The sequence below is a fragment of the Lygodium microphyllum genome, chromosome 24 (assembly GCF_053477565.2).
Source record: "Lygodium microphyllum isolate KBCC chromosome 24, Lygodium_microphyllum_v1.1.10, whole genome shotgun sequence".
Taxonomy (NCBI): domain Eukaryota; kingdom Viridiplantae; phylum Streptophyta; class Polypodiopsida; order Schizaeales; family Lygodiaceae; genus Lygodium; species Lygodium microphyllum.
Window position 1 is genome coordinate 134,382,605 of NC_141158.1, and position 26,289 is coordinate 134,408,893.

Consider the following 26,289-nt stretch of genomic DNA (forward strand, 5'->3'; position numbering starts at 1 on the left):
CAGACATCAACCTAATCTTAGTTAGGCAAATCCAAAGGCTGCATAGGTTTTCCCTTTATTCAGAAGAGGGTGCACGGAGGCCTCGTTTGTTTGAGATCCACCATTCATAGGAGCATCACATACTAGTGAAGCCAAACCCCCATCCATAGCAATGGTCTTTTCCGAACATTCAGCCATGAAATACCCCAATTGTCCACAAGAAAATAATGCCCTGCAAAGGTTCCCCATTTCAAACAATAGTGCAACGAAGGCATTCCAAGGCAATTCAAGTGCACCTAGTTGGGCCTTTTACATGCAATAACCCGCATCATGCACACATGGTTGCAATTGTCAGCCCACAAGCTAGGGGGAACAAATACTATGCCAATCACTCCCATGGCATCCTTAAGCAAAGGCTTGTAGACTATAGGATAGCATTCAACTTCAACCCATAATAGCGGGCAATCCTGTTGTAGCAACCGTTGGAAGTCTGCCAATGGTCTCCAAGCCACTACATGCACAAAGCATTTATCAACAAACAGTAGAACTCTCGTCAGAAGATCATCTCGAGCACTTGTCGATTTGAGTATTATCTCATAGAAGTCTCATGGGCCAACAAAGATTTCCTCTACACAATCACCTTGCAAAATGGAGTCTAATCATTGGCAAGTCCAAGAGAGCATCGGAATCCTGCCAGTGAAAAAGAGGATGGCCCCTCTTTCATAGAAGGCTAAAAGAGAATGCAATACAGTCTTGGTATCAACAATGGAATCCCAAACATCCTCTTTGTCTTGGCTTGGAACGGATTCCTGGTTGTATTGAACATATTCACCCAATAGCGTATTTGCAAATTCCAATAGATGTTCCCAATCCAAGTCCTTGGACTCCTAAACCACCAAAATCACCTGCGCATAAGAATCGCTCAAATCATCATGGGTATGCTCACAGCATTCCATCACTGCATCAGAGACATATTTATTGCATTTAATGGGGGTTGCACATTAGAGCAAGGCTAGACATCAAAATAGGGGGTGACCATCTCCGTACAAGGAACATGTTCCCACTCTTCATCTTCCAAATTAGACCCCAAGGCATCTATCACCTCGTCTATGAAGACCATGTTGAGCTCTAGCTCAACTGGAGCTCTTGCATGGTGCAAAATCTCGGCATTGAGATGCTGTCGTCCTGAAACTGTAGTTGGATTGCGCCTATTCACAATAGACCTCTATTGGCTTGTCCATTGTTGCTTGCACAGCAGCCACAAACCCTAACTAGGGGGCGTGCTACAGACCAACAAGTCCACATTGTGGGCCTTGATGCAATCGATCTACTTGTTTATTGAACTCAAAACCTAAATCTTTTTCCTTTCTTTCTTTCTTCTCAAGCAAGGCACTACACCATGTCCTGCTTGTGTGCATGTGTGCGTGTGTGCGTGCGCGCGCGCGTGAGAGAGAGAGAGAGAGAGAGAGAGAGAGAGAGAGAGAGAGAGAGAGAGAGAGAGAGATGTCTACATGTTGATGAGCATGGAGGGTGGGGTGATTTTGGATGTACAGAGCCATATGCTGGCCCTTCATTGGTCACTCTTCAAAGCAATGTGTATTGATTGCATCCTCCTTGGGTCTTCATAGTCTACTTTTTTTTGGAAGACCGAGATATTGTACATGGTAACACCAGAATACAGGCATCATGGTGGCACATTCTTAATTCTATTGCTCACTTTTCCACATTCTCCATTTTGGTGAATCATTTGGTTTCTTCTTGGAGGCTCATTCTTCAAATGGCCCGCTGGCATCCTATTCAGTATCATTTGGAGGCAATTTCATTTCACTTAGAATTGGAGAGTGACAATTGGTGGGCTTCCCGTTGCTTTATCCCTTTCTAAGCCCCAAATCTCAAATGGCAACTGCTTTTTTTGTACAACCAACATGGAATCTTTACATCATAGATTTATTTCCTGCCCTTTAGCTAGGAAAATTTGGGGCCTTTTGATAGATATTTGGTGAGCGGTTGTTGGTCTATCACTACGCCCTTTTCATTGGGTTTTTGCCATGGCCAAATATCCCACTCCAATGCAGCTGCATATGAAGGTCTTGTTCCATTTTCTCAGATTTTGGGGCTGTTGGAATAATTGGATCACCCAAAATGGTTTTGTCTTTGACTCTGCTACAAGCATCCAAGAACACATAGCCAAACTCAAGGGTCTTCTACACTAGCAATTAGATCTTGTGCAGCATACTAATCTTCTTCCTAGGGAGGATTTAGCTCATTGGCATATGGCAATATCTTCTGCTTCTTTGCCATGAATTTTTGTATCTTTTATGTCATCTAACTTTTGTACGCATTCTGTGATTTGATATAACATAAATTACCCACTATCAAAAAAAAAAAATTTATTAACATTTGCAAAAGACCAAGGTGACCTATGAGACCATGATTTACAACCACCTGTGATGATACAACTGTTTGAAAAAGAACAGTAAAAGAAAGTTAAAAAACTATAGAGCAAATAGCTAGCACAAAGCCCTAGCTGATATGATCTCTTGTATCCTCATATGCATGTGTTGCCAATGTCTATGTCCAGATCTAGGACATTTGGATCAGCCAAGCTAGGGACCACTCGATCAATCAATGTCCCTCATGTAGATGTAGGCTGTGGCTATGTCGAAGTCTCCTCAATGCTCCTCCCAGATGTAGCCCGAGAGTGGGACTGCTCATTGGGTCTCTCTCATAAAGAAATCTATTAAGCTACTTCTAGATAGGTCCTTGATGTCCTCCACCTCTACTCCTAAGGAGCGTAGACAATTTTTGAAGTGAGCATACATACATATATGGATGCATACATCCACACATGCATATATTAGAGAGAGGTAGAGAGGGAGAGAATCTTTCTTAATCCAGAAATTCTAGATGCAAATAGACTAGTGTCATTGGAGAAGAGTAACCTAGTTTAGAATGATTTGTGCATGCACTATGAATCATTCTAAACTTTGGAATGATTTCTAAGGTCTAGAAGGGATCAGGATTTGGTAAGTGCCATTCTTTTTCACTATGTGCATCAACATTAGTGTAGCAACAAACATGTCTCTTGAGGTGGTTTTTCAAGTTTTGCTGAATTTTTTGGCTCACTCAAAAGAATTCACTTGGTGAATGGATTTCCTCTTGTTGGTGAAGCTCATTCTAAGGGGTGTTCTTGTGCATGAGGAGCCATGCAAGAAGTTTTTGCTATGAAGACTTGAGACAATCACTCTAGTTGACGGAGGACCATTGCAGCCTAGCATTCATTTTGCAGCACATTAGACCTATGGATGCTTCGGGAGAGATTTTGAGGTGAAACTTGTAAAAAAAAAATCCAAGAAAAGAAAATTCTATCAATAACACCTCAGAGTAAATCCCCTTGAGGCAAGATACAAGGTACAATGAACCATGGAAAATGTATCTAAGTGCATCACAAATACAATGGTTGTATAAAAAACCGATTTGGTACATTATAATGCCAAGCAATCTAGGGAGCCATCTAGGAAAAAGTGCTAGAGTCCCAAGTCTGCAAGAAGAGCTCTCTCCTCCTCATCCTCTCAGAGCTGCCCTACATTCTCTATCCAAATCCTCAAGGCCGATAGCATAGCTGCCTTGCAGTCCAATAATCCCAAGTGGGATCCTGCTCAAATGATGTCCAATGATGAGGAGAGAAAGACTCCCTTGAACATCCTCATAACCACATGCTTGGCCTCTGTCTATGACCAAAGCTACAACCCTGCAGGTCACGACCACGATCTCTATTGTGCCATTGAATATCATCCTAAGGGATCTCCTCCATTGGCAATGTCTCTGCATCTCCTCTCGCTCACCTCATCTCACACATGCCACTGGGCCTCTGTTGCATCCAAGCTAGTGCCAATTGCTAAGTTCCTATAGCTAATAGCAATAAGAAGAATCTTCCTAGGCCTACACATCTCATCTAGCCTCCTCCAATATTTTGATGCTTTCAACAAAGCTTTAGAGTGGTGACTCATTGTGATAGGACTTGGTATTTAGACCTAGGCCACATGATGTGCATGATGGATGGTTGGAGGTACATGGCCTATCGGAGTAGGCATCTCCAAGATTACATTGCCACCTAGGAGAGTGGGTTTGGAGAGATCCCTTTCTAAAGAGACCCAAAGATGTCCCCATTTTCAGATACACTACCAGATTGGGCAAGAGAATCCAGATGAACAGGATTAAAGCAATGGTACTTGCTGCTCAGCGTCGGATTGCTGGACAGGGTATCTCACTGACTGTCGTAGATGACTTCTAGAGGACATTGGATGATTGCTCAAGCTTAGTTCATGGACCCGTGTAAGTTATTGTTTTACCTTATATTATTCTCTCTTCTGATGGTGCCGCATTCATTTGCACTTTCTTAAAATCCTACCCTTACATATAATTTTCATGGTTTACAAACACCCACTCTCCTTTACAATGCAGGAAAATTGTTATGCCACTTGAAACCTAGACTTCAGAAAAAATTAAATTGTGCCTCACATGACCACAATCAACCAACTAGATATCTACAGCATACTCTGACCTGCCAGAAAGCAATTTTGTACCAGTAAAGAAACTTTAAAGGAGAGAGTCCCAAAACTTGCCTCAACTAGCATAGGAAATGGTGTTACAGGAAGATCAAAGAGCTTCTGTGCAAGAACCAGTTGCTCCCTCTTTGACTGGAACTTCTCCAACTCGGACTAAAAGAATAATGCAAGTGGTCAAAGGTATTGATTAACCTCTAAATGTTGGTATACACAAAGTTTCAAACTAACTAAACTTTTCATGGCCTAGTAGAACCTGCAGGATTAGGATTCCTAAGGTTCAATATTCAGGAAGAAAAGTAAATAAGAAAAAGTTTCTTATTACCTGGCATTCATCCAGCATTTGGAGACCAATGTCAAGGTCATTGCATTTTCCAGGTCCTTTCTGTACTGTACGGTCCCGAAAGGCAGAAACTTCTCTTGAAAAGTCCATCACCTAAACCGATACAGTACAAACACACAAAAAAGTAAATCACAACTTAATCATATGCAGTTGTACATTCCAGCCACAGAAAAGCAGTAAATACTGCAACAAATCTCCAGAATGACTTAATGAAATATTCAAACACCTAGTCCTGCAGGCATGTAAGCCACACGTCCTTTATCGGAACTTATGAAACACAAACGCACCATTTATCTCACATATGAGAAAGATTCCTGCAGCCAAGATTAAAAATGTATAGAAATGCTTTATTTTTGGCTTGGCCTGTAGAGTTCATGTTCATGTTGGTTGCACTCAAGCATTATTATTGTGTCAAGCTGCTTCATTGATGCGGGCAGGAGTTTTAATCTGTGATGTGGCTGCTCAATGGCTAGTGGTCATTAGCACGACTTCAATCACTAGTTTGTGTGTGACAGTGCAGAACACTCTTATTGCTCAAGGGCTTCAACAAGAATCATTTTCTTCTAGTCATGTGACTTTTTTTATTTTTTCTCTTTAGCTATGCATACAGCTTTTGCATGCCGGCTAGAAGCCCTCCAGCACATCTGATTATTCTTCAATTCAGCCATGTTTACAAACAAAAAATATATGTACAGCAAAATACCCTTCAAAAACGAATCCTACTGTTAGTTAATGTTAAGCATTGCCATTTTGTGCACACGTAAGGTAAGTCTAGTGGAGGTCCCATTTATTATGATTATCTTTAAAAAGTAAAGAAGGTATATCAAATGAGGAGTTATGGATAGCCTCCCAACCATCAAGGCCGTGCATAGCCTCTTAAGCACCAAGGTTGGGCACATTTGTATTTCCATTGTAACAAGTGGATCCTGGTGCAGTTGGCCTAGCAACACACCAATCATGTGCACATAAATATTCAAAAGACAAACCTGATGGTCAGAAATCAAGGAGGCCTACAGTAATGGCCACACTTGTCTGGAAACAAACCTAACGCTGGGGAGAATGACATAGCAGCATTAGGGGATGTAAACTCCTCGCTTCTTGCTCCCATCTGATCACATCTACCGCTGATGGTGCCTGTTGCATACTTGGTAAAATATTTTTCTTTTTTTGGTAGACCCTTTTTTTTTGTTTTTTTGCTTTTGCAGGTGGTTGTTGGGTGGGAGGAGGGGGGCCACAGAGGGGGGGTTCTGTGGGTGGTGTGTGTCATGGGGGTTTTCTAAGTAATATTCAGCCACTTTTCTTTAAAAGAAAGGCCATTAAAATTATGTAAATACACAGCCAATTATGCCAGGTGTAATGCAAACTTTATCGTAGATAAAGTCTCTGTGTATGGCTACAAACATCCTTGGGGCAAGAACTTGGTACCTGGCTCTTAGTTATTTCAGTAAACTTCTTTTTGGTTTCATGCAGTTGCACACCCAATGCTTTTGCCTCCTCTTCAAGAAGTCTCCACCTTTGGGAAGCAATTGTAACACAAATATAACAAGGAAAACAGTTGTTCAAATGCCACACAGGGAAAACCTGATTATATTTGTTCTGAATGTGTCCAGAAATATGACCAGTTTGTGACACTTACGAACCTGCTCCGTATCTGAAAGGTTTGGGCAGTGTCTTCAGACTTATTTGCAATGCCATAGAGTTCGCGTGTTCTGCAGCGCTCTTCCAAATCTAAAAATCTAATGGGAAAGAAACATATAAAGAAATTTTAGGTCTCATTGTTACAAAAAAAACATACCGAGCAAGCACAGAAATAGATTTATGATAAGTTTTACATGAGGCTTAGTATTTAGCATGTAGTGCAAAATCATCATTACTCAGAATTTGATACACAGGACAAGAACACTGCACCTGTGGTTAATTTCTTAGTCCATCCCTAACATTGGCTTTCCTACATATGATATACAAATATTTTGTGCTCTTATGCGGTCTGGGATAAGAAAGACTCTTAAGATGAACCGATAGCAGTATCCCATTACTGTAAGAGAAAAAAGTCCTACTAGCTTGCCTGTGGAATGCAGTCACACTTGCGCCATGAAGGCAACTAACTCCACTGTTTGTACATAATTACTTGAGCTAAGTTGCAATGGTGATCCATATTATTGTTTACAGGACTCTCCAACATGGTTATTACTTGCATGTGAAATTTTCTGACATGATTTCTAAATTTAAATCTGCAATTCCAAGATTTTATTTACCACAACCCTTGCTAGTGTAAAGTTAGCCAATTATGAAAATCACAAGTAGCCTATTACTTGAACCACATTCTGTAGAACTACATCATTGAATCAAAATATTCTTGCTAGAATACCCTCTATAAGACTTACTCGAGTTCAACTTCCATGCCAGAATTTTGTATTTCTGCAACAACATTGAGCACAAGCTTTAACTCATCCAATGTATCAGGTTTCTACAATACAACAAGCACAGTAAATCTCATCCTCAACCATGTTCCCCTTACATCTGTGACACTCTTACTATACTACCAGAAAATAGTACCTCGTGCAAGGTTTTCAGAAACATATCAATCCTTGAATGTAGAATGGCCACTCTTGGCAATTCATTTGTCACCATCGTCTGTCCAATCGCATTGACCCATGACAGAGCCTCACTCCGTACAGAAGTGATCAGCTGATGTGACATAACTGTCAAGAAGTCTATTGTCTTTTCTTTTGGAATTTCTGTAACATCAGCTGCCACCTATAGATCTAACAGAGTTCAGGTCATAATATCTACAGAAAATCATTGAGCAGGCAGATAAGATGTATGATGTACACTTTCATACAATACAATATCACTAACTCATATTTACCTTTGCATATTTTGCAAGTTTCTCTTCAAATTTTGCGCAGGTTGGATTCTGAGAAGCAAACTTTGTGAGGACAGAGTTTTTATCTTGCCTCCAAAGATGTTGATACTTTCGCCAACTTTCTAGATGTCTAGACAATAGAAGAAGAGTACTTCAATATCTTAGAAATGTACCAGAAACCAACTCAGTTAGTAGAATAAACATTCAGCATTTAGAACCTGAAAAGAAAGTGCCATAGATGTACAAAGGCATATGTCATTTATTAGCTAATTAGATTTCAGAACCATCATTTTTCTGAATAATGTTAAATCTCAATCAAAAAATAGGTTAAATTATTTCACACATTGGCATAATTCAATGCTGAAACTAGTGTCAGTACATTAGGGTTCCGCAGTGCTAGCAATGGAGCTTTGTAGTGTATGCACATAAATGCACACAAGGTAGAATATGGTCTATGGCTACCAATAGATGATATTTGCTTATTAGAATGCAAAGATGGTTGTTTGTTTGCACATCAGTCATACATTGTAAGAAATGACATCAAAAGCAGTGTTGGATATAACCATTTGCTCATGTCAGGACAAATTGTAAGCTTGGCATTCATGCTGGACAATCAAATCTACATTGAAAAAGAAGAATCTTTAGTCATACCTGCTTTACTGTACATAGTTGGTGATGGTTGTGAGCTTCCAGGAATATCAATATCCTTTTCATCATTTGTCTTGGAGAATCGTAGATGTAGAACCATAATCTAAGGAATAATTATACCGGATCCTCGCTTATGGCTATGCTCTTCCAAAGAGATCAAAGACCATCAATGGTAATATACTTACCATTACAGCTGATGGATGGTTATGAATAAACTTGAGAGGGACATTCACGACCAGCATTGCAGCAACACATAGTTGGTACAATGTAAAATTATTTGTTCTGGCCACTTACATCTAATGCAAATAAACTGCTGGAGCAATAAAGAAAAACTACGGCCATTCTACAAGACTTTTAGGCTCATCATATAGCCCCTCGTTTAACTTTTCATTTCCAGAGAAAAGAAAAATCTATTAACGAATCCCCTTGGGAAAAAGTATCCTGAGGCATAATACAAAAATCACCCTATAAGGGACTCTTAGAACAAAAATAATAATAAGTGGAACAAAGTGAAAGTCTATTACAAGGCCTGAGTGAATAGCCAGTCAAGAGGTCTATAAGGCATCTCTCCTCCTCTTCATAATCTTCAGACCACCCTGTATCCTCTCCCATCTCCTTGGAGAGGATAGACTAATCTCTGTCCAAATCCTGGAGAGAATCTTGGAATTGGATATGTCCTATAGATCTTTGGCATCCTACATGTGACTGTCCGGATATGCCACACAATGAAACTAACTATGAGCTACCCCTGTAGCAGTGCCCCTGAGTTGCCTCCTAAGAAATCCAACATGGCAATCTTGCTCAATAGCTGATCGAAAATGAGGTAAGCATGACTCCCCTCTATATCCCCACCTCACCATCATAGACTCTGCTGAGCTGTGAAACATAGTCCTAAGAACTCTCCTCCACAGCTCCTGGACCCTAGGCCGATCCCACATATCATGTCTTTGCATCTCCTCCAACTATTCACATCTAACACAAGGAACTAGATCTCCTCCATAACAGAGCCAGGTGTCAATTGCCAGGCTCCAACGCACTACTAACCACAGAAAGAGTGAGATCTTTTTGGGTCTAAAGCTATCCTCCAATCTTCTTTAGAAATGTGCAAGAGAAGGCTATTGATACTTTGTGCTACCAAATGCTTAGTCACTACTGGTATCACTCTAATTCATCTGCACCCTCCTCAATCTGGTGGTGTACCAAAAGAAGGGGACATCCTTGGGTGCCTCTACAAATGGAACCCTCCAAACCCAATGTAATCTCTGAAATGGCCATCTCCTATATGCCCAATACCTCCATCTATCCGTCATATGGTTCACAAGGTTCAAGTTTAGACAACCAAGTATTATCACAATGACCCAAAACCCTAATCCTCTAGTGAGAAGATCCTATAAACGCTAACTGGTCTTAATCCTCTCTCCTGATTCTGCCATCCTCATATACTGAAAGCAAATCCTCTCTCTAGTGGTAGCGACAATTGCAATAAGAATGTCTCCTCTAGTTAGAAGCTCAATCCAGTCTTGAGATGTGTCTATCTCAATTCTCCACTCAATGGGGCCACCTCCCTAATGCTCTGCATCCTGTATTTGGCCCCTCTAATGCAATGGAGCCTCTGTCTTTCTGACTTATCCCGTAGCTCAAGAAATGTAAAATACTCCCCCACTGTAGAAGCAATCCACAAACAGAAGCTTCTCCAAGATAAGCACATTCTCTCCCGAGGCAATATACTACATGGTGGCAAGTAGAACCCAGTGTACACCAGTCACTCATGTATACAGCATAGAAACGAGCTCTTGTTAGAATATAGTAGTCACTTTTCACTTTACCTTTCTAGACATGAGTCACCTTGGTTGACAATTTTTTCAAGGAGATTTTAGTTTTCCAAAGACCTATTTTTAGATTTCTCAAAAGACTTCTCAGTATACTTTTCGACTCGACGACAGAGACTTTCAAGGTCCACAGTTCTCCCTGTAGAGGTTGCTTATTTTGTGAAGGTCTTAGGTCTCTAACCATTTGTTAATCTCCGATCTGTTACTTAATTGACCATAACCCTTTTTTTTTTTTTTAATCCAAATAAAAATCATTGTGATTCCATCCGCCTTTGCAGGCCTTTGTAGGCCACTGGGCAGCCGACCTGCACCAATGCCCTGGCCTCTCTGCATGACCACTTGGAGTCCATTTGGTAAGACAATCATTGCCTTTGTAATCTTTGTAGGCCACTAAGCAACTAACATACACCCTTTGTCCAAAGCCCTAGTTGCTTTTGGTTGGGACATCTTAGCGTAAAAACACCAAAACAAACAAAACTTTGGGTTGGCCTTCCTTTCTAGCTCAATTTATGGGCTTGAGAGGGGGTGTTGAGCTAAAATATGCATTGCACACTAAACCAGCCTCTTGAACAACCCCAAAAAGGCTTAATTAAAGAAAAACCCTAAAGCAAGGAGCATTTTGAGAGAGTTAAAATGGGGAGAGGTTTGAGGTCCTAAAACTTTCTATAAATAGGCAAATTTCCCTCCATTCATCCCAATCTCATTTTTGCAGGTTTCAATTGATCTAGCTCCGCTACCACACCCCGTTTGCAAAGGACATTTCACCTTAGGCTGCCCGTCACTTTCTACATCCATCCAGCACCTATTTCCATCCTTCTCAATGCAGTCTACACCCTTCACTACTGCAAACAGCTAGGCTGACCTCTCCTATTGCTCCATTTGCTACAGCCAGTTGACACCCTGCTGTCCATGACCATCTATAAGCTGCGTTTGCTGCAGACCATCTGCCACCACCCTCCTGAGGCTATGTTTTTGCTGCTACTGCTGCCTGGCAGTCCTACACTCCCTGGAGGCTGTATCTTGTAGATTTCTCTCTAATCTGCTTATCTCAGTATCACTGTTTGCTGCATTCACTGCTGTCCAACATGTGGAGGCTGCCTTGCTGCATTTCGAGATCCATTAGGAGTACGGCCCACTCTCCAGCTCATAACCTCTTCCTCAGCCCTCAAGACACAAGAGTTCGGGGTACAGTTATCATTTCCTATACAACTTTTTTGATGGATGAACATCGTATTATATTTATTCATTCATTCAAATATTCACTATGTTCATTGTCTCTGACTTACCCTAACCCTAACTGTGTTCTATTGAGTTTATGCTTTGTCATACCCTTTCACTTATGTTTCTGTGCCAAGGTATTTCTTTACACACCACTCTTGGACTCTTGGCTCATTGGCCAACACATCCATACACTAGGATGGTGTGGGCTGGTGATATGGGATGCCAACCCTTGGGTTGCGATTGTGACCCGGAGTGGTGCTAGCTCCCACGCTCAAGAGTGAGCTCGTTTGGCTGTCCTCTTTAAAGCTTTTCTTCTTTGTCTTGAAACTAGCAAGTATAGAAACCACCAATTTGAGCAAAATTATGACGACAAAACCTCACTGCTTTTAGAATAGTGTTCCTAGTAATTAGTATGATAATTTTAGGCCAATTTGAGACTCCTAAAATCTAAGTATCTCTCTAAAAATGTGAGGATCTTATATAGATACCATCTCCCTTTCCAAGTGCGTTACAAAAATGATATCAAAATCCAAGGTTAATTTTTCTATGCAAAGATATATGTGGTCCAAAATTTCAATCCATATCTATACATTGTACAAATATTTCATGTTCATGTCATCTTGTTGATTGTAATTATTACTCCTAGAAAGCCCACACTCCAATGTGTTAATCCTTTCCCTGTGAGAGTTTGGCCTTAATATGTTGGAGTTTCACCATAACAAGTGACAATTCATATTTTTCCATTTAAGAAAAAATTTAATTAAGCTATTTAAATGTGAAAATTTATTAAAGGGATACAAGTTTCCTTTCTATTGAGTTTGTGATGACAATAATTGCATTTAGGCCAAATCTGTTTTTTCCCACCACCCAATAAGAGTTTAGTAGCTACAGTCTTGTCCCTGTAAAAAATGACAAGCAACCAACCATCCTCTTCCCAAATTCAACTAGTTTCACATATAAAATCTACAATGAAACACTCATTGTTTCTAGGGCCATCTCAAAAGAACTAAGTTTCCCAATCAAATCATTACATTCTTGTGAATAGGACATATTCAATGCATAAGTTACATGAGGTGCCAAATTTAGAAAAATGTGTTAAGTTCAAATAGGAAATTTAGTGTTTAAACTAAATTAGCCTCAACTAGCATAGAAGATGAACATAGTAATAATAATATTCACTTGGGATACAGCAATAACTAATATCATGGACAAAAGCCTACCATATGAATGTGACAACTTTTAGGGGAGCCCCGACCTTTGTTACTTCAAGATAACACTTGAGCACGATACCCATACTTGATAGACAAAGTGAACCAAGTGATATTATAATGAATGGAAGCTGATGCTAGTTGGTTCATTTGGTCAGCAAGATGTAGGGGTGCCATAGCATACCTATCACATAGACTCTCTCTAGCATTTGGACAAAGATCATCCATATTTTCCACAAGATATGGGAAAGATAACAAGGTGACTTTAAGTATATGAGGATGAGAGAGAGATTTCTTTGTACTTGTGATTCTAGCACCTTCATTGAATCTAGAGTAATGTATGCTTTGGCATTATAGACTAGTTGCCTGATGGGCTATTCTTCCAACCCTTGTACTAGATTTTATCTCCTACCTTGATGTACCATTGAAATCATATACATGACTTATAATGTATTTTACCTCAAAAAGGCTTCTAAGGTGCTTATTAATTTAAAAAATTCTTTCTTGGAAAAAGATAACGTACATTTTGAATTCTACAAACTTCAAAATTAAGGAGTTTTTGCTTTTGAATGCTTTAAAATTGCTTGGAATTTTGGTTACTCACTTTTGAACACCCATAACAGCTTTGCTAATAGAGTTGTTTAAGACTAGCATTTTCTTTATTATCTGCTGAGTCAAAAAATTGAGAGGTAAGCCTTTAAGCCAAACACTTTGCATGTCCAATCAATCAAACAACATTCACAATATCTTAAACTAGATTTAAAAATGAATAAGGAAAACCATGGCATGGAACTATCATTGTAGATCAAGATGAAAATATGAGGCCCGCTTTGAAAAACCATGTAACATCAACATTACACTAGCCTTAAATCTTAAGTGGTTGCTTTTCTTTGTAAATTTGCAGTTGACCTATTTCTTCATCACGATGAGTTTGCAGCGGGCTAAACATTCTAATCAGCTCTAGCAATATCACAAAACCCACTCTGGTGAGGCCATGACTCAGCTCGAGCAAGGTGTGGCAAAAACATAGAAACAAGTCCTTTAGGCCTTGCCTTCATTCAAATTACACCTCCTTTCACACTATTATTCTCCACCAAGGGCACTAATAACAAGTGTGGCTAATCTCTAGCAACCTTAGCTGAACTTTATTCTTCACTAGAGATGGCGACTAGATGTACTACTCCAGCTACAAGTGCAGTTACCCCTCAAGTTACTATTCAATAGCGATGGAACCACCAAATGGTTTCTTAGCTTTTGAGTGATAGCTAAGCATGTCCTAATGGCAAGTGTAGTGGATGTGAGTAGTGTGAATAGTGTGAGTTGTGGAGTATGAGCATTGCCAAAGACTAGCTACAGCTTGGCTTCAGCCACTCCTGGTCATGGTTGTATCTATCTCTACTTTCTAGTTAGTACTAGGTTATATTGGCAATCATACATGATCTAATTACTTTTTTTATAATCAGTCTATACTCTTATCCTCGTTGCACTTGAGCATCATTCCTCCTCTACACTCGAGCTTCATTCCCTACAGCTTCACACAATTCACTCCCATCAACACGTGATTTGCTACCCCTACCCTTAGCATATCTCTAGCCCACCTCTAGCATGTTTCCAACAACAAGGGAGAGACAATTCTACTTGGGGCGAGCCTAGCACATGTTGAGCCCCTACAAATCAAATTTTGGTGATCTTGCCAGGGGCAACATCTTCTTGCCACATATATCCCTCTAGACTTGTTCTCTGTATGCCAACCACACACTCTAGCAAAACCACAGCTAAGCCAGTCCCCCTCAATTGAATCCACACTCGAACCACTTCTAAAGTTCTTTTTAGCAAATAAGGAATTAACCGCCCCATCAACCAGCTTTAAGCTCTTTTGTAGGTCTTAAATCAGCCCCAGCATGGACCTGCAATGCATTTTTCCGTATTAGCATACTCATAAATAATAAGGTTTAATCTTATTAAGATTAACCCTTATTTTTAAATTCTACTCCCTGCAGATCAGCTAGTAGAGCCGTAGACCTATTTTTCCCTATCCTGACAATCTTGTAGGGGCCATCCCATCTAGGTTCAAGCTTCCCTGGAAACAGCTCCCTACACGCATCGTAATACAGAACTAATTGCCTTTTTTTAAAGGTATACTTCTTTGCTTTAAGGTCGTGCAACTGCTTCATCCGACGTTTAGCTACCTCACCTTTTTTCTGCCCCTAAATGTCTTAGTGCCTCCAAACCTCCATCACACTCTCACATGACAGCTAGCACTACATCTAGCAATTGAATGGGAGGAAATGTATTAGGAGGCAACTCAGGAGGTGGCATAGTACCTTCAACCCTCTCTAACTAGAGCTACAAAAAGCCTTGGTAAGAGTTACCAAGTTACCTACATTCACAAGTTCTGCCTACAAAGATCCAAAAGACCATTTCTGCCACTTCAGAAGCTTATGTAAGAGCTGGGGAGTCCATAGACAGAACACCTCCTTGGCTCTATTTCCATCTCCCATGGAAGGGTCCGTAGACAAATGGTACAACAAGTACTCAAACGACCACTTTCTCATCTAGCAAACCCTCAAGAACCACTTTGTGGAAGCCTTCCTCCCTGTTACCGCATAGTAGAAGAACTCAACAACTAAAGTAGCAAGGAGGGAGAAAAAAGTGCCCATCTCATGACAGAGCTGAAGTCTTGGTGGCCATGCTCCCTACATTACCTAGAGTCTTCTTGGTTAGGCAATGGGAAATGAAAGGTTTGCTTTCCCCTGCTCAGCAAAAGATCCTAAAGGCACTACATACAATCTACATTCCTTCTTGAAGAATTTCAGCAACCAGCCATCAAGCTAAAGAACACTCAAAGGCTGCCCAAAATAAAGCTACGGGGAACAAGCCTTCTAGCTACAGACAATAGTGTGATGACCAAGCTAAGAAAGGACCTCAAATCCTTAAAATTGGATAGAAGCGAGGAGGAGGAGGAAGAGGAGTGGGGGGAGGAGACCTCTACATCACCTCAGCTATGTTACACTTTCTTTTTTTCAAGAAAAGAGAATTCTATTAATAACGCCTTGGAGAAAGCCCCCTAAGGTAAATACAAAGTACAAGAAACTCTATGAAGAGTTACTAATTAGCCCACCAGATCGTCTGAGGGATAGTATGAAAGAAGGTGTCTAAATCCCAAATCCATAGGGAAGCCTCTCTTTTCTTTCTCATCCTTCTTGTAGTAACTTCAAGCATTTTGGTAGCTGATGCCACTCTCTTGCCTTGCAACACACTCGTGTATTTTCACACTGTCAGATGAGACTTCTGTGTCCCTCATGGCTACCATAACCTTTGGGACAAGGTTTCCAAACTTTTGCAGGATTGCCAACCTTTTCTTGTCCTAGATTCTGCTTGTCCCTAGTAGGATTGGAACCTTATAGGCCGCTTGAGTCTCCAGTCTTCTTCAATTAATCATATTTACCACCTCATGATCAAAGATTATCCATGGTTGACCATTTTGAGGCTAATGCACTTGGGGGACTGCACAAATCTAAAGCTTGGTGGAAGGTGACAATTATGGAGGGATGGGACAACAAGACATCATTCAAAGCTAAGGTATTCATCTAGCATATGTTGGTGGGTGGTCTTCCCCTTGCTTTGGCTCTTTGCTGCTGCAGTATTTCCAATGGGAACTGCTTCTTCTATACTACTGCAATGGAGTCTTCCCATCACTGATTTATCTCCTGTACTTTTGCTCAGAAAATTTGGCTCCTCGTTTCTAACATTTGGCATGTTGTGGTGGGCACTAGGATGCGTCCTTTTGATTGGATTTTTGGTTAACCTATATAAAAATTTTATTTCAATTTCTCAGATTCTAGGGCTACTAGCATATTTGAGTCACTCACAATGCATTCATTTTTTATACTGCCTTTGGCATCCAGAGTCATGTTGCAAAGATGAAAGGACTTCCTCAGTGGTACCTTGATCTTATTCAGCATGCTAATGCTTTATTTGTAGAAGATTTAGTACATTGGCATCAAGCACTTTCCTCAGTGACTCTTCCCTGATTTCTATGCTCCTTTCTGTTCTTTTCTCATGTGATTTTTGTACTTCTTCAATAAAAAGTATGGATGAGCAGCCATGGTACTTAATGGCTGACATACCAACAAAGGCTGGAGACCATAAGGAGAGTTGGACTTTATAGGGATGGTTTAGAGGTGAGTCTGAGCGTCTAATTGGTGGGTTGGGTTAGAAGAGGCATTAGTAGCTTTAGGCTCATGATCTAAGGTCTTAAGCACACTACTTTTAGCCACTGTGCCAGTTGTAGTAGATGGTTTATGTACATCACTGTGCTTCATATAAAGTAATGCAAATTCATTTTGGATGGCAGTAGAAGCAAAGGAAAGATGAAGTTTTGTGCCACTTAGCCTTGGAATCATTCATTCATAAAAATCAGGATTGTACGGCAAGAAAGCATGGCCATTTAGAAGAGCTATCTTGCATCTTGTAATTTTGTAATCCTATTAGCTAAGCCCATTGTTAAGGGTCTTGTTCCAAAAGAAGCATTTGATAGGAGACTCTAGTTTATCAGTCCCATATATGGAGGATGATGACAGCCCAACGCTCATAGGATTTTTCATGAGAAAGAAACCTTGGAGATGAACTTTGAGATCAAATTTGCAACAGCTATTGTCAGAGAATGGAGATTCGTCTCATCCCGCCTTCATCAACTACTACCACCGACAACAACCGAAGAGGAGGAGGCAGCCTCTTCTCTTCAATAGCTATTTGAGATCAAAGTCAGGCCACACTCTCGAACAATGGACTTACCTATCCTAGGGGAGATTCTCTATACAAGTTACTACATTAGTAGGAGATTGATTTGCATTCCAGCTGCTATTGCCAGAGATTCAAAGATAGAGACTACAGGGTCTTCAAGGAGCCATGGCTATGATCAAGGCTGTGACAAAGGGAGTGCCTTCTAAGTAGCAAATAAATGCAGAAACTACTCAAACCTAGGTTGGTCTCTTCTCTGAAGGGAATATCCTTGTAGCAAGTCATTGCAACTAGCAAAGAGTAGTACATTCACTTTTTACATTAAGGAGGATGGATGCCTTGTGCGAGAGGACTTAGACCATAGTTCACAAGATGCTCCAGATAGAGGATCAGAGTAGTGGCACACTGCAAGAGGATGTGGTACACTAACCCAGATGCAAGCACCTGTCTCAAGATGGATGGAGATATTGGTCTTATTAGAGCAAGTCTTTTCAGAGATTACAGTCAGATCCAAGAGAGTGGTTGTGGAGGGATCCATTTCTTGATAGGCCATGTGATGTAGCCTTCTCTGGCTATAGTACTAGGCTAGGGAGGAGGATTAAAACCAACAACCGCCTCCCATCGGCACACACAAGGCATATTGCAGCATTTCTCATTACATTTTTTTGGAGAAGTCTAGATGAGAGCTTTAGGCTTGGGAAGATATCTCTCTTTCTATGGCTATTAGCTCACAGGAGCTTAGCAGTTGACTGTTGGCTTGGACATGGTAGAGACACAACGGCATGCCTGAGATGTGGTGAGCCAAAGGAGATGCAAAAACACTGCCTTTGGGACTGTCCAAGAGCTCATGAGGTATGGAGGAGAGCCCTTAAGACAATATTCAATAGTACAGCAAAGACAATGGTCAAGACCTAGGGGAGTGTAGCTTGGGTCATAGACAAAGAAAGGCCCACCATGTGGCTACAAGGATGTTCATGTGAGCCTTTCTTTCCTGATCATTAGAAAGCATCTGAGCAAGACCCCCCACTCCAAATTACTTGCAATCACAATGGACCCAGGGACACTATCACATATGGCAGAGCTGATTGCTAGTATTACAGCCTAGTATATCTGAGCCACGAGGTACAGTCATCCTGCATATCTTCAAGATATATCCACTATAGAGACTCTTTCAAGGATTCGGATAGAGATCATCCACACTCTCTGCAAGAGATGGGAAAGGATGCAAGGCAGCTCTAAGAGGATGAGGAAGAGCTAGGAAAGAGGCCTTCCTGAGAACCTAGGACTTGGGCACTTTCTTCCATATAATGTACTCAGACACTCTTGACAGAATCTCTTGTACTTTGTATTTTTACCTAAAGGGGACTTCTCCAAGGTGTTATTTAGAAACTTCTTTTCTAGGAAAAAAGAAAGTGACTCTCTTAACTTCCTAGCAAGAAATTCCTTTCTTTGTGAGAGGAATACTATGTGATTGCATGGAGACTATGCAAGACAATGGTAAAAGAAAATATTATGTGAACTTGGGCTCAAATGCTGGCTATCATTTATAAGGTTTGGTGAGCTTAACTGTTTGTGTTGAACTTTTAAAACACTACACTTGGTTGGAGGCCAAAATCGATGGTGACAAGTCATTGAGCACCTATGGATTAGTTGAGCCATGAGAAATCATTGGAAATTCAGCTGTTTGTAGTAATTTGGAGCATACAGAAGTGAGGTTGTAGCTCTTCTGTTATGAAAAATGCATGGGAAGATTAGAGAAATGCAAGGCAGGACCTAATGGAAAGCATATAGCAATGGTAGTCGCAATAATTCCCTTTAATGTTGGGCATGAATTGAGTGTTGGTTTACTGCAACTGTTGTGCAAGTCTGAACAAGTCTAAATTTATTCAGTTTGACAGTGAATTGGGTGTGCAAAGGTTAGGACACAACAGTGGGATTGATGCAACAATAGGGTTGAGGCTTTGTGCAGTAGATCAGATCAATTTGGAATTGAGATTTGTCTTGTAATAGCAGCCTCTACATTGAGGTATTCTGTAGATAGCTGTGCACTTTGCTTGCAAGAGAATTGTGACTGTATAGCATAGAATGTAACTACAATGTTGAGCTGTCTCTCAATTTCTAAGATTAGCTAGACACTTTGCATAACAAAGTTTCAAAGTTGGCCGATCATGTGTGCTACATTACAAAAGTAGCAACCTCAACATCGATGTCTCCTAGCTGTGCACTTTGCAAGAGAATTGCGAGTGTATAACAAAGACTGTAACAACACTGTGAGTTACATTGTGATTCATGCCTGTCTTTCAATTTCTAAGATTAGCCTGACATTTTGGATTGCAGAGATTCACAGGTTGTAACCTGCGGATTCGCAGACACCTCACTATAAAAGCTGAATATGTATGGTTCTGATTCATCTGCAGTTCTCTGTACAAGACATAAACATTAATCAATATGTTGAAATCAATAGATCATTCAGCAGGCACGAAACTAAGATGACTGATTTGCAATTTTTAGTGCACACCTGCTCAGGTGTCTCCAAACAAGTACCATCCATCCACCTAACAAAGGATTTTGCAGATGCGACTACTATTCTTAGCTGTAACATTATGACACAAAATCATGAAAAGAATTAGGGTCTATTAATTTTCTAGTTGGCCTAAACAGTTTTAAATGAGTTCAGCAAAACAAATATCATACCAGTCGATTTAAAAGTCCAGTGACATCATTCAAGGATGGTTGAGCTAACACATCTGGTTTATTCAAATAGAAGTTGACCCGGAAGTGCCTTGATTTACTCTCTACTTGTCGAGCAAGGCTCTGAAAACCAAGATGCCCACTCAAGTCAGGCAACCATCCTGCCAATCAGTCAGCCTAGTTTCTTTAGCCCTGGTGAACCGTGCAAGGCATGCTGCTTTTACATTATGTTTTGCTTTGGAGACTCTGTGAATACATTTTGTCAAGAAAATACCACATAATCCATATTTTTCAAACTTCAACCATCTAGTGTAAACCCACATGACTCCTTTCCCTGCGAAAAAGAAGGCTTCTATAACACAAGGGAAAGAATATCTGTACTAATCCTTTGTCAACCTATACCAGACAAATCAACTTCAGTCAAGTTAAAGAAGTACATCATCATCATCCGAACTTTCAAAGAATATAGTTTGGTACTGCAGTCTTTGGCATCAGCATTAACCAAGTTCTGCAAGAGACTAAATATGTTTGATACTGCAGTCTTGGCATCAGCAAAGTTGTGCAAGACACTCTCTAAACTGGCCTTTAGTCTGATCGAATGATAGAAATGCTGAGGAGATAGCTAGCAAAAGTTCTCATTATGTGCAATAGCTTTAAGCAACAGAGAATCTAATTACTTATAGAGCTCAAATGATGAAGGGTTTGAAAAAAAGATGACAGAATCAATGATTGAGTTTCATGTGTTGCTGTCACAGCTTGCCTTAGGTCCTGCTAGGTGTATCATCTTGTGTTTCCCTATCTTCACTAGGTGGTCCTTATTATTTCCCCTAGACAAATTTATGGTCATTATTACCTTTATACCATCTAATAAAAACCCTCTTATTCATTCGAGAAAATGTCGTGCTGGAAACTCTCAGAAAATCCTAGAAGTGATGCCAACTACATTTAGCCCTTTCCACTGCCACCCATCATCCCTGTATTTTGTCACAACTTTACTGAACTCCAAGAGGAGTTCATAGGAGTTCACAGGTTATGAGGACAAGTCAAAGACCATTTCTAATACCAGACAGCACATCAAGTACATAAAAAAAGGTTACAAAGCAAGATTTACAAGGAAACAATTTGTGGTACTAGTTGAAAAGAAGGCAAAACTATTTATCACTCCATATGAGTTTTCATATTTTGTCAACATATTGCAGGACATATGTATGCATAGCTTAACATCACAACTTATTGTGGAATTTTTGCTCACATGGACACTTCACAGTTGACCTTACAAAGAAAGCCACGTATGCTAGATGCAACTATAGTCCATTTCAATATTCAGGACTTTTAGATTGTCTGTATAAAAACTTTGTCATTTTATAAAGCAAAGACAATACTTCGCCCAATTACCATCACATCACTGCAATCTTCTTATAAAAACTATGTATACATTTTTGAACATAAGGTAATCTATTTTCCCCATGGAATGAACTAATGTTTGCAAAGATCCACATGCACACCAAAAGTATGTCTCTCACTTGACCTTTTTGGCCTGAAAGATAGACTGCAATGCTAAGAGTCCCTTTTGCACCATCTCAATCAGTGAGCTAAATATTTTCTGCTCCCAAAAATGATAGTAATCAGCCAAAACGGCAGACCTTCCACTATTAGTGGAGACGACAATTTCTTCAAGCTTCATCAGGAGTGGTGCAATGCTTCGGTACCTGGAAGTGACAAAATGTTTACTATATGATCTTGCTAGAATGGTCCTTTGTTCTATCTCAGCCTTTTTGTTTCCAGTAAAATAAAATTCTACCAATAACACCTTGGGAAAGACCCAGAGGTAAAGTATGCAGTACCAAATAAGCCCTATGAAGGACTACCAAGTTCAAACAATTTTTCAACTTGCATAGAGGATGTTACTGTTAAATAATTGACAATACTTTTTCAGGATGAGGTTACCCTTGCTGTGAAGGGCAAAGTTGTAAGTTCTCAGAAAAGATCATCAGAGTATGTACTTCCTCAAGACATGGTCTTATTATCTGTCAGTAAAACTTCCAAGGCCTTGGCTATCTTTTCAATCCACACACTAATATTTCCATTCGTGCCTCCATAGGGAGACATGGACTGACAGAAGTTCAGATAGTGGCATGCTTGCAGATGGCAAAAAAGGGAAATTCTAGTGCACTCCTGGTTGTTGATACCAAGATGTATACTATTGCACTCCCAATTGTTAATGTCATGATCAATGCCAAACACTCCTGATGGCCTAAGGTGATGCTAGTAATCCCTTAAGTCATGCTTCCCTCTCCCTCCTCACCTTCAACATCTTCCTCCCCTCCTGCACTGCTCCTTCCCTTTCCCTTCCACCTTATCTCTCTCTGCTCCGTGCTTGAACATGGCATTGGCACTGAATCTGGTTTTCCATTCAAAGACCAAGGACATTCAAGTATCAAAGCCTGATCTTAAGAACCATTAGCTGTAGCAATTAAATGTCTCATCAGGAAATTCTAAAGCTCACGTAAGGTCTACAGCTACTAAAATTTAGACATGGATGAACCACTTACCTTAACGAGCTACCTCTCTTTAGTTTTGGTTTTATGGTCCGAGTTGTAAAGAAACTCATTCAATGCTAAATTGGTCTGAACATATCTATGTATCAGAAAAAGCTCTTTTAACTCACTGCAAGATTCATTTTAGTACCTAGTTCTTAATCATTTTTATTCTGTTGAATCAGCTACTGCCGAATGAGAGTAAATTAGAAATATGAAAATACAGCTCCAAACTGATGAGATTGCAGATTATATTCTTACTGTTTAAGGGCCTCGTTAACTGCACTTTGACATCCTTGATCCAGAAGTTCATAAAGCTCCTAATATTGAATAAAATAACAGTGAATTCTCAACTAGCGTGTAGAAGACAAGCATACAAAAACAGAATTGAAAATAACCTGGAATTCCATACAATCATCATCCTTTCCTGTCATGATCTCTTGTATTAAACTGATTTTAGCTATAGATTCCACTGCTTTCTCTATGCTTGAAGCATTGTTTTGAACCTTTTGCATCCCCAACAGACCCAAATGAAAACTATCACAACTCATCATTATAAACAAATTTGAGCTAGTGTAAAATTATGCATTGACACTATAAAAGCATGTGCTAAATTTCAATGTAAGACTGAATTTTTTGCTCGCTGACCTCCTCAAATATTTATCCAAACTGAATATGCAGAATAGGAGCTACCTGATTAACCAGAGATTTGAATTCATTGATAGCCTTCATGCAGAAACTCACAAAGTCAGGTATTCCAAGGGAATTCCAATTCAAATGAGAGAATCCCGGGTCAAGCACTTGTTGGAGTCTTTTTATATGATATGCAAGAAGTTTTGATTCCACTGGAGTCAAAATTCCGGTAGCTTTATGGTAGTGCTGCAAATTCAATTGCTCCACCATTCAATGATAGTTGAGTATTAACCAGAATTGAAGGTCACAAAAGTTCATCAAGAACAGGTACCATAGTACTTTTCTAAATTAAAAGGTGTCAAAGATATGCTGCATTTAATTGCACATTACCTGCAGCATACTTTGAATATTTTCTATATAAGATTGAAACTTTTCTTCTTGCAATGTGATATTCAGAGCAGTTTCTGGAAGCTGAAACCCCATGGCATCTAGATACTTAGTTTCACGTATGATTGAATGCAGTTTCTTGTTGAAATTAACCGCTATCATTCCCTCGATACTTTTTGACAAAATTGGCTGCACAAAAAGAAGTTTCATGATACAAAAGGTGAAAAAAGTAACAATATATTTAAAGAGTCAAGGGCAGCGTCTTGTAATCTTCAGATTCTGGATTGACTAGTGCTTGATTTTGACTGATTAACACAAATTGGAAAGCCTCTGCTAAAATAAGATATGGACTTGAACATGGGGGACTGTTAATCTTCTCTATACTGCATCATGCATTTGAAAATCATTTATATTTGAGTAAAATATTGTTTGCCTACAGTTAAAGACAATAAGAAAATAGTTTGTTGACAATGCTGCTAGCACAGCACTGATGGATTAACGATGAGATTTCTGCCCTCAATGTTGCTACTCCAGAATGCAATTCTATGCATACACTTTGTCCAATCACTTGTCATGTAATCTCTCCATAGTGTCAGTACAGTACATTCTTCTTGGCAGTTGCACTATCTGAACCTTACAGTTTTCTGATCTTTCTATATTTCTTTTAATGCTTCCTCTGAAAATATGAAGTGTACCCAGAAAAGTGATGAGATGTTATTTGCATGGTCAACACCAAAGATGAAGGATAACCTGCTTCAAATAGTTGACTGCTTGTTGGCTAACTGACTGTGACCATTGCCCAGCCCAATGCTTTTCAAAGCTCTGCATTTGTTTTGCAAGTGCACAATAATGTATCTTCATCTGAAACAAGGCAACTAGACATTAATTATGCTTTCAGTTCCTGAGGGGATTGAAGGACTACTACTGTTACACCTTCAATTTTTGCATTACTCTCACCTCTTGAGCAGTGGGATCTGTCATCATATCACTGCCAACAAGCTCAACCTTTTGCATAGTCTTCTTCAACCGACCAAACAGACATCTAGCCCAATTTATAGAACCTGCAACAGGGGGCTGCCCAAATCTAAATTTTAGAAACTGGTTCTAGCACAATCATTTACAATATAAAAAGCAAGCCGTGAGAGATAAAGAATCTTGTAAAACCCAATAGAATCATGCAAGTCAAATTTCAATGAAATACCAAAGTTTAAAACAGAAATATCTTCAAAGATTAAATCAGCCTACTAATTGTTTTTGCAAATGGGGAGACTAGTCAACCACCTCACTGTTTGCTCCCAGATGCAATAACATCATCAGAACGGGATGAATTGCAAGAGCAAAGAACAAAGGACTCAAAGGATCCCAGTTCTAACAAATCTGGAAAGTTAGAATGGCTCTGTAACACCTCCATTGACCACACTCCTGCAGATGAATTCCAACAGATGGTATAGAACAAATTTGACGTTCTGTGCCTGAAACCGATCTTCTGAATCCTATAAAAGACCAATCCAGGTGATCAAAGTTTTCTCCAAGTCCAGTTGGACTATCACTATTTCTTGATTTGTATGCTGTGCACAAATCCTTCCCCATCTGTACATTGAAACTGTTATGCAAAATATTATATGCCTTGATTAACCCATATGGAGCAGGGTGAACTATGTTCAGTGTTTATGCAATCTATCAACTAGAACCTTGCCCAAATTTTTACACAGCATAGTGTTTTTTTCCATTGAGCATCGTATTATATTCCTTTATCAATCTACGTATTTTTCATACGATTGTGTCGTGTTTTCTGTGTTAGAGCATTTCTTTACAGCACCAACACCTAGCAATGACAATTCTGGGCCCCTAGGCAGCAAGTGACAACTCGAGCAGGGAAAATCCTGGGCCCCTAGGCAAGGGTGGTGATAACCTGATTTAACTCAAACTACAGTAAGCATTAAATATGCAAATCTGCAAATATACACTTTACCACTTAATCTTGGGCAGCCAACACCCAATTGACCCCAACAGTTGGTGCCCCTCGTGATATTTTTTTACCTTGTATTGATCAAAGGTTGAAGTGCAATGAGATATAAGCTCTCCTTCAATCTTCTATACATTGGCTGTCATAAAATGACCAGCATTGCTTGGGCACAATTTGCCCCTTCATTGTACAATAATCGGGATTGGGTCTTCAATCTCACACCAATAATTGGTGAATGGGCTACCCCTTGGTTCAGATTGGGTCTTCAATCTCACAACAATAATTGGTGAATGGGCTACCCCTTGATTCACTTGCAAATCTCTTTGCCTTGTGCTACAACACAAGTATTGGGTCTTTCGTAATCAGGCACGAATCCCAAGGCTGGTTTGGAAACCCTGACTTCTACTGTAAATTAGGGTTTCAACAGAAATTTATCAATTGCTCTTCACCCCAAGCTAGAATTGGTTAAGAACTACTAAGGGATGATTGGCAAATGAGAAGCTTAAAGGAGTATCTTTTGATCAATAGCTTTGATGGTAATTCTGATGGTGCTAACAACTTCAAAGGCGGGTAAAACCGCAATGGGATTGTGAGCCCTCCTCTTCTACTGCCACCTCTCACTGTGGAGAAGGAAACCTCTTGCCCTTGTCCTGTCGCATTGTAAATCATCTGT

General features: G+C 39.9%; 1 protein-coding gene across 1 annotated transcript in view; it reads right to left on the reverse strand.

Annotated features, from left to right (window-relative positions):
* The window catches only part of LOC148015682 (dynein-1-alpha heavy chain, flagellar inner arm I1 complex-like), a 338,732-nt gene that overhangs the window by 262,124 nt on the left and 50,319 nt on the right, over positions 1 to 26,289 (reverse strand). Inside the window, exons 9-27 of the mRNA XM_087665230.1 lie at positions 24,608 to 24,724; positions 24,401 to 24,511; positions 23,654 to 23,839; positions 23,324 to 23,509; positions 23,029 to 23,136; positions 22,892 to 22,950; positions 21,622 to 21,802; positions 20,097 to 20,216; positions 19,921 to 19,995; positions 19,758 to 19,823; positions 13,264 to 13,325; positions 7,757 to 7,883; positions 7,444 to 7,644; positions 7,272 to 7,354; positions 6,528 to 6,623; positions 6,313 to 6,400; positions 4,870 to 4,980; positions 4,605 to 4,700; positions 4,538 to 4,543 (exon numbers count right to left, since the gene is read on the reverse strand). Of these exons, the coding sequence (XP_087521356.1) occupies positions 4,538 to 4,543; positions 4,605 to 4,700; positions 4,870 to 4,980; positions 6,313 to 6,400; positions 6,528 to 6,623; positions 7,272 to 7,354; positions 7,444 to 7,644; positions 7,757 to 7,883; positions 13,264 to 13,325; positions 19,758 to 19,823; positions 19,921 to 19,995; positions 20,097 to 20,216; positions 21,622 to 21,802; positions 22,892 to 22,950; positions 23,029 to 23,136; positions 23,324 to 23,509; positions 23,654 to 23,839; positions 24,401 to 24,511; positions 24,608 to 24,724 (2,079 nt within the window). The remainder of the gene's footprint in view (positions 1 to 4,537; positions 4,544 to 4,604; positions 4,701 to 4,869; positions 4,981 to 6,312; positions 6,401 to 6,527; positions 6,624 to 7,271; positions 7,355 to 7,443; positions 7,645 to 7,756; positions 7,884 to 13,263; positions 13,326 to 19,757; positions 19,824 to 19,920; positions 19,996 to 20,096; positions 20,217 to 21,621; positions 21,803 to 22,891; positions 22,951 to 23,028; positions 23,137 to 23,323; positions 23,510 to 23,653; positions 23,840 to 24,400; positions 24,512 to 24,607; positions 24,725 to 26,289) is intronic.